Source organism: Arachis ipaensis, chromosome B08 (genome assembly GCF_000816755.2).
Source record: "Arachis ipaensis cultivar K30076 chromosome B08, Araip1.1, whole genome shotgun sequence".
Classification (NCBI taxonomy): Eukaryota; Viridiplantae; Streptophyta; class Magnoliopsida; order Fabales; family Fabaceae; genus Arachis; species Arachis ipaensis.
In genome coordinates this window covers 11,847,718-11,864,959 of record NC_029792.2, presented here as the reverse complement: position 1 = coordinate 11,864,959, position 17,242 = coordinate 11,847,718, and the positions used below count along the sequence as shown (strand labels likewise).

Sequence of the window (17,242 nt, the reverse complement as noted above, 5' to 3'; positions counted from 1 at the left end):
CAAAATTCAGTCTTTGGTCAATCTTTAATATTATTTAATTATTTTTTAATTAAAACATATTCCTATTTTTTAGAATACACATTTATAATTAAGATTAATTTAAATTTTAAAACTAAAATTTCTTCTTTTACGTTTCTTCTCTCTATGTAACACGGTTTTCTTTTTTAATATTCCAATTTGTATCTGCAGAAAAAAAAGAATTCAAAGTCAGTGTATTTAGAAAAATATTAATCCTTTACTTATTGTACCTTTGATAAAATATAGGATCTGTTTTACGACTTTCTAGTGATGAATAGTCGAATATAATTATATACACAAACTAAAATATTTTCAATTGTAGTCTCTTTTTCAATCGTAACACATCTAAAATGATTAAGTTATACAAAAAATATTTTTAAAATACATCCAAAATCATAAATCTAAAGTTTAAATTTAAACATTAAAAAATAATTGTAACACATCTAAAATTATGAAGTTATAAAGAAAATATTTTTGAAACACATCCAAAATCATAAATCTAAAATTTAAATTTAAACACTAAAAAACACTTCCAAAATACAGAAATTGTACGTGCAAAAATAATTTAACATTGCAGTATATATGAAAATCTCTTTAGGCCATTTTATTCGATTTTTTATTTCAGAAAAAATCAAAATTTACACAGAATAATAAAAAAAAAAGTAATGGTATCAGAGACCCATCCAAACCTTAGGTAAGTTTTCGGCGTGGACGAACGGCGACGAGGAGGAGGAAGGCGGCGACGAAGATGAGTGTTGACGAAGGGGAATGTGGCGTTGTGAATGAACGCCGAGAAGGAGGAAGACAGCGTTGAGGATGAGCGCAGAAGAGGAAGATGGCGCGGATGAACGACAGAGGTGGCGCGGATGAACGACGGCGGAGGATGACTTCTCAATGTGCGCCTCTGGGTTTTCGATGTGGGGCAAACGTGACTTCTCTCTGCTTCTTTGAGTGTTTTGTATGGGTTTAGTTAATAATTTGATGGTTTAAGATTTATTTTATAATTTTAAAATTAAAATTTTGAATAATTTGAATTTTAGATATGTATTTAAATTATAATATATTAATAATTAAATATATTAAATCTGAAATAGAAATTTAAAATTTAAATTTTAAATTTTAATTTTTTTAGATTGTATTTTGAATGTATATTTAATTTTAAAAAGACAGTAAATCTATTTATAATTTTTAGATGTGTTTATTTTAATTTTTTTAAATTATTGTAATAAAATGCTGAATATTGTACCATTTTTAAAGAATATCTAGTTGAATTGATTAAAAAATACAAGCCCATTTGCTCACTCATTCAAAAATCTAGCTGCACTCTACGTGTAATTGACAAAGCATCCTCTTAGTATAAGGGAATTGTCCGTTGCAGTCTCTCCAACGGTGCGTTTTAGGTTAATGGAGCGTCTCCTACACACCGTGTATATATGATTTATATATGAATCCCACTAGGGATAAATAATAAAAATCACTCTATAAATTACCTAAATTTAAAAATTTTCATTCAATTATTTTACATCAAATTTTAAATTTTAAATTTCCCAATTACAAATTTTAAATTAAAAAAAATCCAATTAGTTATTTCAAAAAAATAACCATCCGAAATCCTAATTTACCAAAACATTTCATTCCAAAACTCTCTTATTTAGCCATCCCACCTTCATCAATAATTATCCCACTTCATCATTGCTGCTTGGCTTGTCACACGCCACTCACCCTAGTAAAAATAACCATCCACTTAAGAATAAAAATAATCATCCGCATACCTAATAAATTGAACATCCAATATATTTTAATTATATATAACTAAATCCAATCCAATCAAAATAATCATCTACATAAAAATTAAAATAATCATCCACACGATTAATTCAAACAGTGGCGTCATTGAGCTTTTGGCGGCATATGCGGGAACCCGTGGCGGCGTCGACTGGAGTCTGTGGCGGCGTCGGCGGCATGGTCGGCCGAGGGTTGCAACGACGCAGGTGAGAAAGACGAGCCTAGCCCAACAAACGCGCAACCGGGAGGTAGAACTTGCTGTCCGCGATGATGGCTGCCTGGAGAGTGGCGCGAAAACAGCAGCAGAGGGCGAGGGGCGTCGGGCTGACCAGCGGAGGTGGAGGCGGTGTCGATGGGAGGCTGTGGCGGCGTCGGTATGGCCGACAGGTAGTGCAGCACCGTGATGTGAGAACTAGAGAAGATGGCAGCGAGTTTTAGACGTGTATTGGAGGTTATAGTGAGATTAGAAATAACAGTACATAATTAAATGAGTTTAAATGCTAATCCTAATTTTTCAAAATTTTAATTTTATCTTCATTTTTTAATGAAGAAGTATAGGGAGCCAATGAAAATTTTGTACAATGTGTATAATGGAAGTTTAGGAAGTATTAGAAATAAAATCATTAGTGTTACATTTTTCTACCAAGTTAAGCTTTTGGGATGAGTGGTTTTATAACATGATATTAGAGTTTTAGATTCAAAAGGTTAAGAGTTCATTCCTTAGTGAATTCCAAAATCAACTTAAATTTCCGTTAGATCATTGGCCCCTAGCAGTGCTCTTTTTTAATTCAATTGTGCACATTTTAATTTTATCTTCATTTTTTAATTCTATTGTACACATTGTATACTAATATTTGTTAATTTAATTTTTCTTGGTGCTAATATATTTGTTATGCGGTATAAAAATAAAATACACTTTGTTTTAAATGCTCTTTTTGTGGGCTCTCCACATTATCCGTTTTTTTTATCAACAATTTAAAATAACCATGAATTGGACCTTTTAAAATAACCATATATTAGTACCAGGACAACTATTTGTTGAGATTTCATTTCTCCATCATAATACCTTTTGTGGATATTTTATTCCTCAGATTGAATAGTAATTTTCAAAAGTAATTTATTAAAAGTAGTTTTCAAAATATAACATTTTAAATATTATAATGGAATGAAGATGAATGAATTAACTTGCTCAACATTAAAGACAAACATAAACAAGTGTATGCAAACCAAATTCGTAACATACCCAACCAACTCAACTTTGAAGAGAGTACATTTCTTAGAAAATCCATAAACTAGTACCACCCATTATATATAGGAGGGCTCCATATAAGGTTTTTATTGTATATACATTATATAAGCAACTAATATCGCGGGCTCTAATATCGCGGGCTCTTTACAACAACGGGTGTTTCAACATAGCCCGCTTTTCGCAGCAATTATCTTTACCGTATGCCTCATAAGGGAGTGGCTTGAACTCCCCTCTATCAATTATGTGCAGTATCGGGGTGAAGATCTTCCATGATGCCTGATATAGTTAAGCACATTACATTAGTCTTTCAAGGATATATGAAACATTGTATCAAACCATGTAACAATTTGTTACCTCCAATTCATCTCTACGAAGGAATTGTTGCTGATCGCCTCCAATCCTGCAAAACACGATACAATTGCCATTATTATTCAACTCAAATCTGTTTCTTTCGTACTATCGAACTGATTGGTAACTCTACCGTTAGTGTTATTATGTGGCATGGATGTATAATAAAATAAGGCTAGAAAAAATTGATAATTCATAAAACATGAACTGGGAAAGTGAACATACGTGTCGAGAATGAGATTCTCATAAGCATCCTGAATGGTAACCCCTTCTTTCCGCGCCGGTAGGACAATTCCTGTTCACTTTGATATGTGGACATCTTCAAATTACCTAGCTTGTACTGCAACAACAGCAGATATCATGGATTTTGTAAAAGACTTATGCAACAAATGCATAATCTAAATCTAACATATAATGGTTTTTAAATACACTTAACATTAAATTATCAAGTGAATGAATACAAGAAATCAATAGATGGAGTGCACTTCTTCAGTGATTCGGCAAGAAGATTTAGTCTAATTATTACAAGTTGAGATAAAAATAAAATAATTTTGGATTTAACCGTGCCAATTCGGCATTTAGATATCACGGAATTTGATTCCAAACAGTGTATTGGGAGATCTATATTTGCTATATGAACATCAAACTTCCAATCTCAATGAATGCATCTGACAATATAGAGAATCGTCGAAACATAGGCGATCATATACCATAAGCTTCATGTAAATAGTTTCTAAAGGCTGTAGGCAGATACGAAACCCATTTCTCCGATGCTTCTGACCTAGACATGCACAAGTTTACAGTGAGGTTTCGTTTTGCAGACATCGATATTTTGATGAATGAGGAAAAATATTGGGAATGGATCCTCTCAATTTTTTTAACAATTAAGGGAGTAAAGTGTGATCTCTCCCCATTAATTTTATAAGTGAGACCAAGAAAAAGAATGAGAGACAGAGCAATGAAGGGTTAGAGATTATACTTTACTCCCTCAATTTTTTTTAACAATTGAGAGGATCTATTCCCAAAAATATTTACTAGAAAACATTTATATTCACTTTCAAAGCCGATAAAGAACATGTATCTATGTTTGTCATGTTTGCGATTATGGATTATTGAGATGATCAACATCTCAATACTTTTTATGTATGAAGAGATAACACCCAAAAATGAAAAAGGTACGGTACCAGAAAATTTCAGGAAAATTTCATGAGGAACATCCTTGAAAATATCATCAGGAACATCCTTGAATTGAACTCGTATCTCTGTTTTTCTAGAATTTAAGGCCATCCCTGCTTTTAGTATGAAAGGAACACCTGATGCCAAAAAGAAAATTATGGAATGCATGACAAGATAATTATGCTTATTTTCCTTTGGAAAGAAAATGCTAAAGATTTTATCATACCTTTCCATTTTTCGTTGTGTATGCACAGAATAACAGCTGCAAAAGTTGGAGTGTTTGAGTCATCAGGTACGGTTGGGTCATCTCTATAGCCTTCATATTGTCCAAGAACAACCTCATTGTCGCCGATAGGTACTACTGATTCAAGAACCTGCATTTTTTGTGACCAATAGAAAACACTTTAGACTTTGACTGCAAGCTATGGAACATCTCAAAATCTAGATAAATATTGAAGTGCAACAACGAAAGGTTCCCGTTATGAAAATATCTCACTGATTCAATTGATATTTGCAAGTATGAGAACCCGATTTAAAAGGAGAACAAGGATTTTCTGCTGATATTGATGGCCTCATATCAGCATAACATGATAATTTTGGCATAAATGGAAGGGAAAATGTGCACACCTTCACTCTCTCATCCCGAATGTGCTCAGGATTGAGAGAAACAGGCCTTTCCATAGCAACCAAGCAAAGAACCTAAACGGTAGAAAAGTGATGAGAAAAATTCAACATATTGGATATCTTATGAGCTATGATTTAACAGAAGCATCCACTTGACAAGACAAAATAATTATAACAATGTCAAAGTATATTATTCTATATCATTATGAAAATGAAGAGCTCACCTGAAGCAGATGGTTTTGAATAATGTCTCGGATAATTCTGCCAAATTAAAAGTTGTACACTGATGATTTATACTTACACAGGCGTAATTAGAGAAATCCTATACAAAACGAATAATAGATGTTCAATATTGATGCATATAAAAAAAATGAAAAATCAAAGTTCAACTTTCAATATCATCAGTGAAAGTAAAATTGCTATACAGAAATTCTTTTCATTAGTATCTCTCACTCATCATTTGAAAGCATCATTGAATAATTTGACCAAAGCAAAATTCTACACATACCCATATTGGTCAAAATATCCACCATGGACTTTAGTTCTAAAATCCTCTTTGAAAATTATCTGCAATGAAATCAGCAGCCAAATGTTCATTTGGTGTGCACATAAAAAAAAAATGTTGACAAGATTAACCCTAAAAGTTACAACCTTGGGTATAAATTCATTATGGCAGGTTCTCAAATTAGACCCAAGATAATTAGGTATCAAGGATTTAACAAGACAAGTCTCAGCTAAAGGCCCCAATGCCGACAGTTCAAAAGCTTTCCAATAAAGCAGAGAAACCTACATCATCCCAATCAAACAATTAAACAAATCAAGATTGACAAAAATCAAATGTGCTAAGAAAAGATCAACTGAAAAGGTAGATGACGATTCATACAGGACATCCAACAGAATGTGATACAAAAGGAGGTTGAGGAAACTTGCATTCCAAGTCAGCAATCGTAGCTGTTATTATCTAGCGCAGAATCTGGGCGCAGCTTATTGTCAAGTCAATGGTGGCAGATGCCTTCTCAGCCTCATGCGTTAGTATTAAGAACCAATATGCAGCATCATGTAAAGCGTTTATGGCAATGCGCTGGCCTTGGAGGGTGGTGAGATCGCAGGAGAGAGCAATGTGGGAGCCAAAGGCTCCCAGGTTGAAGAGAACAGAGGCCTTCTCCAAATGGATGTTGTGCTGAGAAGAGTCCTGATGTGGGTTGAAGGCATTGTACCAAACAAAGATAGGTGGGTTGGGTGAGGTAGTCATGGGGAACAAAGGCTCAATCATGCAAAGGCATTTGAAATAGCGGATGAGGCAGTCCCGGCTCATGGGTAGAGGGAGGTCATCACGCAGCATTTCAAATGGCGCCAAGGTTGAAGAGAACAACAGCCTTCTCCAATTGGATGCTGTTGCGCTGGGAGGAGACCCCACCCTCATGCTCAGAGTAGAAGGCGTCGTACCAGACAAAGACGATGGCGTTGGAGTCCGCGTCGGAGTCCGCGTCGGAGAAGAGTGGCTCAACCATGCAGAGGCATTTGAAGTAGTGGATGAGGCAGTCACGCTGCATGGGAAGGGAGAGGTCCCCTCGCTCCACCATGTCGCTGCGGCATTTGTTTAGGGTTTCGAGAACGCTTTCAACTTTCTGTGCATTGCTCTCTGAGTATATTGTCGTTACCAACTTGCGTAACGGCCGGTACAGCTCCACCGGAATCCGGATCACTCTGCTTCACTGGGACTGACAGCACCTCTTCAGGATTCGTATTCGGGTTCAACAACCTCTGCTTCTTGTTGCTCATGGCGGCGGCGAATCAGGATAGGGTAGGATTAGGAATCGGAAAATCGATGAAAATCGGAATTGGATTTGTAAATTCCGCACCCTCTTTCACATTCCCAGAGCAACTGCGCGAGAAACACTAAATTGCACGTGGGACAGGCGAAACGTCTAAAATACCCTTTATAGGAGGTGAAGTGTATCTATATTCTATAAACTTGCCAATTCAGAGCAACAGACCAATGCGTTGATTATAACTATTTTTTCAGTAATTAGGCTATCTCCACTTACCAAAAGGCTTATGTAAATTCAGACTACTTATCACACTATTCAATTAAACCGTATCTTTAAAATTTTGGTTAATCCAATGTTTATAAGTAAACTAGTGGATGTTTCCATATCCTGCAAAGGATAATACATAAAATTATATAAAAAAATTTTATTAAAATTTAAATAAAAAATATTTATAGTAATTATTATTATAAATATTTTATAACTTAAAAATATTAAAAATAATTAATATTTATTTTAATCAATTTGAATTGGTTGAATGGTTATCTTATTTGTTTGTTTAAGTAAGTATTTGGAGTTCGAATTTCGCCTTGTGTGTAGGGCTGGAAGTGAGTCAAGCCAGCTCATGAGCCAGCTCGAGCTCGACTCGTTAACAGCTCGATAAGCTAAGCTCGTGAGCTGGTGAGCCAAGCTTGAGCTTGAAATTGAGCTCATAAATTAAATGAGCCGAGCTTGAACTTGGATAAGCTCAGCTCATTAACTCGTGAGCTGGCTCGATTATATATATATATATATATTATAACAATCTTAATTATTTAATATTTATATTTATTTTTTATATATAATTTTAATATAGGACATAAATAAAAAATTTATAATTTATTGATAGATAAATAATATATAAAATTAATCTTTTCAAATATTTTTAAAAATATATAAATTATAATTTATTGATATAAAATTATAGATTATGTATTTATGTTTCTCTTATTTGAGCCAGCTCGTGAGCTTGAGCCAGCTCGTGAGCTTTTGGTGAGCCGAGCTTGAGCTTAAGAAATAAGCTCGATTGTTAATGAGTCGAGCCGTGAGCCAAGCTCAATTTTCGTGAGCCGAGCTTGAGCTTGGTCTAGCTCGGCTCAGCTCGGCTCACTTCCAGCCCTACTTGTGTGTATAATAATTTATTAGTTAGCGACAAACCCTTAATAAATAGAGCATCAATATGTGGTGGATTAGTCATCGACTTGTCGAGTTAAGAAATTCGTACAAAAAAAATTGTATGTCTTTAAAATAGATTAATTTTTCATTAATAGCAATACTCATGGACTTTTGTCTTTGTTGAAATTTACTTGGGACAATTTTATTTGTTTGTATTATATTCATTATTGAAGTCAAAACAATATGATCAACCTTGTTACTTGTTAAAACTTCACATTTTATGAAATGATTTCTAAATTTTCAAATTCATAAACTTATGTCATTACAAAAGTTATTAGATCAATTAATATTTCTTGGTAATATAGTGTACCAAAACACCATCGTTGAGTATTAGTTAGTGTGAAAAGAAACCAATAACAACTTTTGTTATTCAATATATAATTTATTCTATTGAAAAATAAATTAATATTTTCTAAATTTGTAAATATATTTTCTTCTAATTTCTTACATTGTTTTATTTGATAGTATTTACCATTAAAAAATAGCAAATGACCATACTATTTTACAATATATATGATGTACAAAGTAATTTCTTATCTTAAAATTAATTTTGGTTAGTGAGATAGAATTTAAATTTTTTTTATTTTCTTACTCAAATTTAAATTTAAATTTAAAATTGATTAACAACTCTTTTTTTTAATTTCAATAAAAAAATAAATTGATTAGATACAAAATATTCAGCATTTAATAATTTCAATCATTTAAATTTTAATTACCGAAAATTGGATTAAAAATTAATTATAAACTTAGTAATCGATAATATATATTATATATATTATATTAGTACGTAAATAATAATATCCAATATATTAATTATTTAATTTTTTTGACAGAATTAATGTATAATCTATTAAGGATTGATTTATTATCCAAAATTTTTTTCATAAACTTTGTAATATGTAAAAATAGTAATCTTATTTTTTATTATTATTTAAAAAATTCTTCATAATTTTTTAATTATGTAATTAACTTAATTAATAATCTTTATTATTGCTTTTATACTAAAAAAATATCAATTTATATTATTTACATATTTTTCACTACTAATAAATAAATAAATATTTGTACTATTATACTTGTTATCTTAGATAATGACTTAAGTTATTTATTTTGTATGTTAAATAATATTTTGTATGTTACATTTATTAAATATTAAGATGAAAAAATTATTCAATAAATTATATAAATAATCATTACAGAAAAGAAAAAAAAATTATATATCATATATAATAATTCTTGATATATATAGTGTCATGTATATATTAAAATTATCTATTTTAATTATGTGAGTGATTATTGTTATTTTCACTTTTTTGTTACATTAAAAAATAATATTTAAAACTAAAAAAGAGATAATTAATTTTTTTAACTTAAATTAAAAAATGTCTTGTAAATATTAAGTGTTATAATATTAAAAAATATCCAACTTTTACATATAGTAAGTGTTATAATAGTAAATAGTATAATATTTATTATAACAATGATTCAAAATATTAATCCAAAATATATTTGGGCCTATTAAGACCTCAATGCAAGCAAGATCAACTAAATCCATTGTTAGGGTCTCAAATTCGACTTACGTTCATTATCTTAAATGCCCAATGCAAATGAAGTCGACGTGTCCCCTCTTAAATCGGCTCAGATTGGATCCTGTTGCTAGTTAGATATGGTAACGAGTACTCAGGAGAGCGTGAGAAGCCCCCTTCTCATCCCTCACTCCTATTTAAAAAAAAATGCTCCCGTTCCTTCTCTGTCATTGCAAGTTTATGTTTAATTACCCTTTAGGGAACGCAGATCTCCTCGAGTATCTACAAATATTTTTTAAAAACTTTTGAAAAAAATTAACACAAAAAGACATAATATAATAATCATAAAATAATCAATTCAATATAATTCAACACAATTTATAACATATTCGTTATAAAAAATAACATTTTAAAAGGAAAAAACATAAAAATATATTCCAACATAATAACATAACATAATTTTTTGAGACGATACTGAACGACGTAGTGACAGACTTGAGAGGCAGAGAAAGTGAGTTAGAGAGAGAGGATTGAGGCTGATAATGAGTCTGGAAGAAAAAGGAAGAATTTGAATTGGAGGCAGAAATTAGGGTTACTAAATTCAAGAAATGGATTTATGTATATATAAATTAGGATAAATTAATAATTTTATATTCCCGTATATTTAATAGGTTTTATGAGACGGGTACTTATGTCTATGTCCCCATTAGGGGTGACAAATGGGAAAGCCCGCCATCTGGTGGGCTAGCCCGTCCCGCCCTGCCTAGTAAGGCGATCCTGAATTTCTCCCCCGCCCCGTCTAATGGTACGCTGGCGGGTTTGCGGGTTCTCTTTTTTTTTTATAAGCCTCTATCCATTTGGTGTAGTAGTCGACGGCAACTATGAGGTACTTGACTTGCCCTGGGCCAACCGGGAAGGGCCCCAAGAGGTCGACTCCCCACTGTGCAAAAGGTCGGGAAGACATCAGTAGGCTTAGCTCGGAAGCTGGTGCTCTGTGGAAGTTGGCGTTCTGTTGACACTTGGCGCATTTCTTCACGAATTCTCTGGAGTCATTCATCATTGACGGCCAGTAATATCCAGCTCGGATGAGCTTCCTTGCTAGGGGTTTGCCCCCGATATGGTGGCTGCAGCATCCCTCATGGACTTCTCTGAGCACGTAGTCCGTCTGGTCGGGGTATAGGCACTTCAGCAAAGGTTGGCTAAGTCCCTTTTTGAATAGCTGGTCCTGTATGACCGTGTACTTGGCAGCCTCCCTTCTCAATGCTTTGGCTTCCTTTCCATCCGTAGGGAGTTTGCCGTTTTTCAAGAAATTGGTGATGGGGTCCATCCAGGAGGGGCTCATCGTGGTCAGGTGTAGGGTAACTGTGGGCTCTTTCGCGATGCCTTGAATGAGGGAGCGGTTGCCGGTCCCAGGTTTCGTGCTTGCCAACTTGGATAGGAGGTCTGCTCGTGTGTTTCTTTCCCTTGGGATGTGCTGGACCGTGACCTCCTCAAATTGTTTTCTCAGTTCTTTGACCCTTTCCAAGTATTTTTGTAGCAGCGAGTCTCTGGCTTGGTAGCTTCCATTTACTTGCGCGGTGACGACCTGCGAGTCACTGCATACCTCCAACCTTGTAGCCCCGACTTCCCAAGATAGAACCAAGCCCCCCAGAAGGGCTTCGTATTCTACTTGGTTGTTTGATACGGGAAACTCGAACTTGACTGATTGTTCGTAAATGACTCCGGCCGGGATTTCTAAGATGATCCCGGCGCCCCCGGTCGTCTGGTTGGAAGCCCCGTCCACAAGGAGCTTCCACCGTGTGCCCGTATCCTCGGCTCCGGTTACTTCCACTAGGAAGTCCGCTATCGCTTGCGCCTTGATCGCGTGTCGGGGTTCGTAGCTCAGATCGTATTGGGACAGCTCGATGGCCCAGGTTATCATCCTCCCCGCCAAATCAAGTTTTTGGAGCACCTGACGTATCCCATAGTCCGTTCTCATGACCAATCGGTGGCTCTGGAAGTATTGTCGTAGTTTGCGGGAAGAGATCAAGAGTGCTAGTGCCAATTTTTCCAGCTTGTTGTACCTGAGTTCTGCCCCTTGCAGCGCTTTACTCACGAAGTAGATCGGTTTCTGGGCCTTCCCTTCTTCTCGCACCAGCACCGCTGCAAGCGCTCCTTCTGTTATGGCTAGGTATAGGTAGAGTGGTTCGCCGGCTCTGGGTTTCCCGAGCACATGGGGTGTTGCTAGGATTTTTTTGAAGTGGTTGAATGCCTCCTCGCACGCAGAGGTTCATTCAAACGCTATTCCTTTCTTCATCAGGTTGAAGAAGGGTAGGGCCTTTGCTGCCGATGCACCGAGGAAACGGGACAATGCAGTGAGCCTTCCCGCCTGCCGCTGAATGTCTTTGATGCAACCCGAACTCCTCATCTGGAGTATCGCTTGGCACTTTTCGGGGTTGGCTTCCACTCCCCTTTGGGTTATCATGAAACCCAGGAACTTTTCGGCCTCCATGGCAAAGGCACACTTTAGCGGGTTGAGCCTCATGCCGTGTTGTCGGAGGGATGTGAACACATTCTCCAGGTCGCTTAGGAGGTCTTCAGGTCGGGCGGTCTTTGCGAGGATATCGTCCACGTAGACTTCTACCGTTTTGCCGATAATATTGCTGAATATTTTGTTCATCAGCCTCTGGTACGTCGTCCCTGTGTTTTTCAGACCAAAAGGCATCACCTTGTAGCAGTAAGTCCCTCCTGGCGTTATGAACGCCGTTTTATCCTCATCTGGCCGGTGCATCGGTATCTGGTTGTAGCCGGAGTAGGCATCCATGAAGCTCAGATACCGGTACCCCGCGGCCGCGTCGACGAGTGTATCAATGTTGGGAGGGGGTAGCAGTCCTTGGGACATGCCTTGTTGAGATCAGAGTAGTCTACACACATCCTCCATCTCCCATTGTTCTTTTTTACCAGGACCACATTTGACAACCAGGTAGAATAGTCTAGTTCTCGGATAAACCCTGCTTCAAGGAGGCTGGCCGTTTGTCTGGCCACTTCCTCTGCCCTTTCTTGAGACATTTTTCTTCTTCTTTGAGCCACTGGTTTGGCTTCCGGCCTGATGGCTAGGCGGTGTGACATAAGTCCGGAGTCTATCCCCGGCATATCGGCAGGTGTCCAAGCAAACAAATTGCTATTGGCTCTAATCATTTCCATCAAGGGCTCTTTTAATTCATGGGGGAGGTTCCTATTCATGAACGTGAACTTGTCCTCCGTGTTCCCGACCCTGAACTTTTCCAGGTCCCCTTCTGGTTCGGGCCTGGGCTTGTCGTCAATTCTGGCATCCAGGTCTCGAGAAATACCCCCGATGCTTCCCTAGATTTCTTTCTTAATGAGAGACTGGCATTGTCGCAAGTGACCGCCGTTTCCAGGTCTCCCCTCACAGATCCTACTGACCCCTCTTCAGTTATGAACTTCATTACCAACATCCTCGTACTGATGACTCCTCCTAGGTCGTTGATGGTCTTTCTCCCCAAGATGATGTTGTAGGCGGTGGAGTCTCGTAGGATCACGAACTCCGCCATTATCGTTCTTCTCCCCTGGCCTTGTCCCAATGAGGTCGGCAGGGTGATTATGCCATCCGGCTTGATGAAATGGTCGCCAAGCCCTACGACGCCGTGCTGGTGAGTCTGTAGGTCGGCGTCCCTTAGGCCTAAAGCGTCGAACACATTGCGGAACATGATGTTCGAGTTTGCCCCCCGTATCTACAAGGATTCGCTTGACGAGACCGGTTCCTACTCTGGCCGTTATGACCATGGGAGGGCTCTCTCCAACTTCGTCGAACCATTGATCCTCCGGGCCGAACGAAATGGATGGGTGCTTTCTCGTGCCTCGTGCGGAGGACGAGGATACCGCCAGGACTTTGGCGCCTTTCCTGTGTGCCGACCTTGACCTAGGTACCGCATTCCTAGCTGTTACCACGTTCACTATTGTGAGGCCTTGGTCGTCGTCCTCCGGTTCTTGGCGTCGCTTTGCTGCCCGTGTCCTGTCTTCGCCGTTGTGGTCGCGATTCCGTCTTCTCGGCTCTCTAATGAGATGGGAGAATTCAACTAGCTTTCCATCCCTGATCGCTTGTTCCAATGCATCCTTCAGGTCGAAGCAATCCTGTGTCTTGTGCCCATAGCCCTTGTGATAGTCACAGTAGAGGCTTCGGTTTCCCCCTGTTCGTTCCTTTAGTGGTCGGGGCTTCGACAGGATCCCCTTTTCGGTGATCTGTTGATAAACTTCCATGATTGGTGCAGTAAGGGGAGTGTAATTAGTGAACTTTCTGACCCGAGAGAAAGGCCTGGGTGCTTTGTTCGGACCGCCGTCTCTGGCGTGTTCCTTTTGTCTTTCTCCATTCCCACGGTGCCGGTCTTGATTGTGGGAGGGCTGCCGTTTGTTGGCGGCCATGACTTGGCTGACTTCCTCATCGTTGATGTACTCCCTGGCTACACATTGGATCTCCTGCATTGTCCACACCGACTTCGTGGTGAGGTGCTTTCTGAAGTCCTCGTTCAGAAGTCCGTTTGTCAGGAACAAGCTTGCAACTGAGTCCGTCAGCCCGTCTATTTTCAGGCACTCGTCATTGAATCGGTCTAGGTATTTCTTGATTGGATCTCCGGGCCGCTGGGTCACCCCAAGCAGGTTGATTGGGTGCTTCGCTTTTGCAATTTTAGTCGTAAATTGGGCTAGGAAGGTACGGCTGATGTCCGCAAAACTGGTTACTGAGCCCTGCAGGAGGTTATTGAACTACCGTATCGCAGGTCCCGCCAGGGTGACTGGGAAAGCGCGGCACCTTACCTTGTCTCCCACTCCTTCCAGGTTCATCCTGGTCTCAAAGGCCATGAGGTGTTCCAGCGGGTCTTGCGTTCCGTCATACCTCATGTCCGTTGGCTTGTCAAAGTGCTTTGGCAGCCGGACTTCGAGGATGGAACGATGGAACGGGGTCGCTCCCATTATCATAGGTCCCCGAGTTCTCATTGTTCTCCCTTCGTCGTTCTCCCGACGAGCGTCCTCATGGTCACGATCCGTGGTACGCCGCCTCTTGTGCCTGGTGTAGATGATGGGGTTGTGGCGTCTTCTTGCGCGCCCTCTCTCCCCGGCGCTCTCGGATTCAGCCCGTGGGCTAGCTGTACGTCGGGAGTGGCTCCTCGAGTGAGAACGAGAGTGGCTTTGCTCAGTGGTGTGCTGGTCGTGTTCCCGGTCTGCTAGCCGGCGTTCCAAGTCTTGCATCCTGTGTCGCAGCTCTTGGATCATTCTGGCACTGTTGTCGCCCGTTCCTCCGAAGGGTCATGGAGATCGTGTGGTTCGTCTCGGAGGGGACCTCACGCGCTGTCGAGAGGAAGTCACGGAGGGCTCCCTTTTGCGCTCGGTCTCATGGCCTGTTCCACCTGGGCCCAGTACAACTTCCATTCAGGCCGATCCCCATAGACGGCGCCAATGTTCGGTAAGTCGGATACCGGACGGGTTGCGTTGATATTCTGATCGAGAAAGGGGGAGTCGTCTAATCACACGTCTCTGGGCTGAGGGTAAGCGAGATCCCGAACTCTTCGGATGAAAAGGGGGGTGTCACCTGCAAGGACACTCCGACGCTCAAGTCAGTGAAGTGTGCAGGCGAGTAAAGATAGGATGGTTTGTGACGTACCTTGGGGGAAGGGTAGGTCCTTCCCCATATATACCGTGTCAGAGGTGGGCCCTGCAAAGGCAGGCCCACCTTCTTCAAGGCCTCCCTTGCACAGCTGTAGTGAAGATGTCAGGGACGCGTGTCCGGGTCGGCGATCGGGCGCCTTGCTCCTAACCGTTCGGGTCGGGTGGTGCCCGGGTTGGGCCGGCCCACATTCAGTTTGGGCCAGGCCATAACAAATATATATGACTTTTTATGATAATAAAATAAAAATAAAAAATATGAAATAATATTGTGTATATTTAAGTTAATTTTAATCTTTTTTAATAACCAGATTTGTCATAACGTAATTGATAAATAATGACAGTTAATACAGATTAGATATGTTTTGAGTATGCTATACATTTTATAATTTTGTATAAAACAATATTAGTGTTAATTTATATATTTATTATTGGGTTTTAAAAATAAAAAGTATTTGTATTGTTAGTATTTTTCAAACCTTCCTCAACTCTTACCGTGATTGGGCCTAAAAGATCACCTACCTCATTGGAATCCAATCAATTTTCATTTGATAGTGCTGTACATTCACATAATCATAGGTGAATTAACTTTAGCGAGATAACAATATGGTATTTAGTTACTACATAAGTATTTTTATATATAGAATTATTAATCAATTATGTATAGCTTCTGATAAAAATAATACAACATGGATATTGTTTCTTAGGTAAAAGATAACAGATTGACAAAAAAAATTAATTACAATGGGTATATTCATTTTAAAAAATATTTTTTTATGTAATATTATAAAAAATATCATGGTCACCCCGAATTATTAGAAGTTCAACTTCCATCGAGAGCAGTAGAATGCCTAAGTTGAGACATTTTCAGACTATAATATTTATCAAATAAATAATTAATAAAACACTCATCCATACCTTCTCATTTTGAGTACATTTATACATAAAAAAAAGTTAAAATAGCAGAAGCAATAAAAATAGTGATTTTTATAATTTTATGTGGTTATCTATATATAAAAGAGCAAAAGACCATGATTATCTAACAAAATTAATTTTATTTATTGCATTCAATTTGAATAATTAAAATATCATCTTATTTTTATTTAGTCCTTAATTCACATGATTTAAATTTAGCTCAATAAATATGATTTAATTTAATTAGGGTAAAGTATATTTTTTGTCCCTAAAGTTTGGTCAAAGTTTCAAAAATACCCCTAAGTTTTATTTTGTTTCAATTTTGTCCCAAAAATTTTCGATTTGCATCAAATATACCCTAAACGGCTAAATTTTCAAAAAATTTAAGACTAATCTAACAATAATACATGAAAATTATGCTTGATTTGCTTGTGTTGAGGGTTGTTCTTATGATATTGTTATTGAATTAATCTTAAATTTTTTGAAAAATTAGCTGTCAGGGGTATATTTGATACAAATCGAAAACTTTTGGAACAAAATTGAAACAAAATAAAACTTAGGGGTATTTTTGAAACTTTTGTTAAACTTTAGGGATAAAAAGTATACTTTACCCATTTAATTATTAGTAAAAAATATCTCGAGAACCTATTTTATTCATAGATTTATTATTTTAATAATTAATTAATTAATCTAACAATTATATTTAATGAGTTAAAAGAAATAAATTACTAAACACTCTTATAAACATGTCACGTCAACTCCATCATTAAGCGCAGAAACCTGATTTTTATATAATAGAATAGATAATAAATAGAATATATGAGAATATGATATGTGACCTATTTTAATTATGAAATTGCTATTATATAATAGATTTTTTATGAATTCTTATTGTTTGTTCGTTGCTAATTTTTACATAATTACTTAATAATTTTCGCTTATGAAACTATCAACTACCTAAC

General features: G+C 37.5%; 1 protein-coding gene and 1 pseudogene across 1 annotated transcript; both read right to left on the bottom strand.

Moving 5' to 3' along the window:
- Positions 3,020–6,452, bottom strand: LOC107610520 (annotated as a pseudogene).
- LOC107610519 lies at positions 9,959–12,201 on the bottom strand. The gene is made up of 3 exons (XM_016312568.1): positions 11,990–12,201; positions 10,601–11,905; positions 9,959–9,992 (listed from the first exon to the last, which is right to left on the bottom strand). The coding sequence occupies exons 1-3, from the start codon at positions 12,199–12,201 to the stop codon at positions 9,959–9,961; spliced, it is 1,551 nt and encodes a 516-aa protein (XP_016168054.1).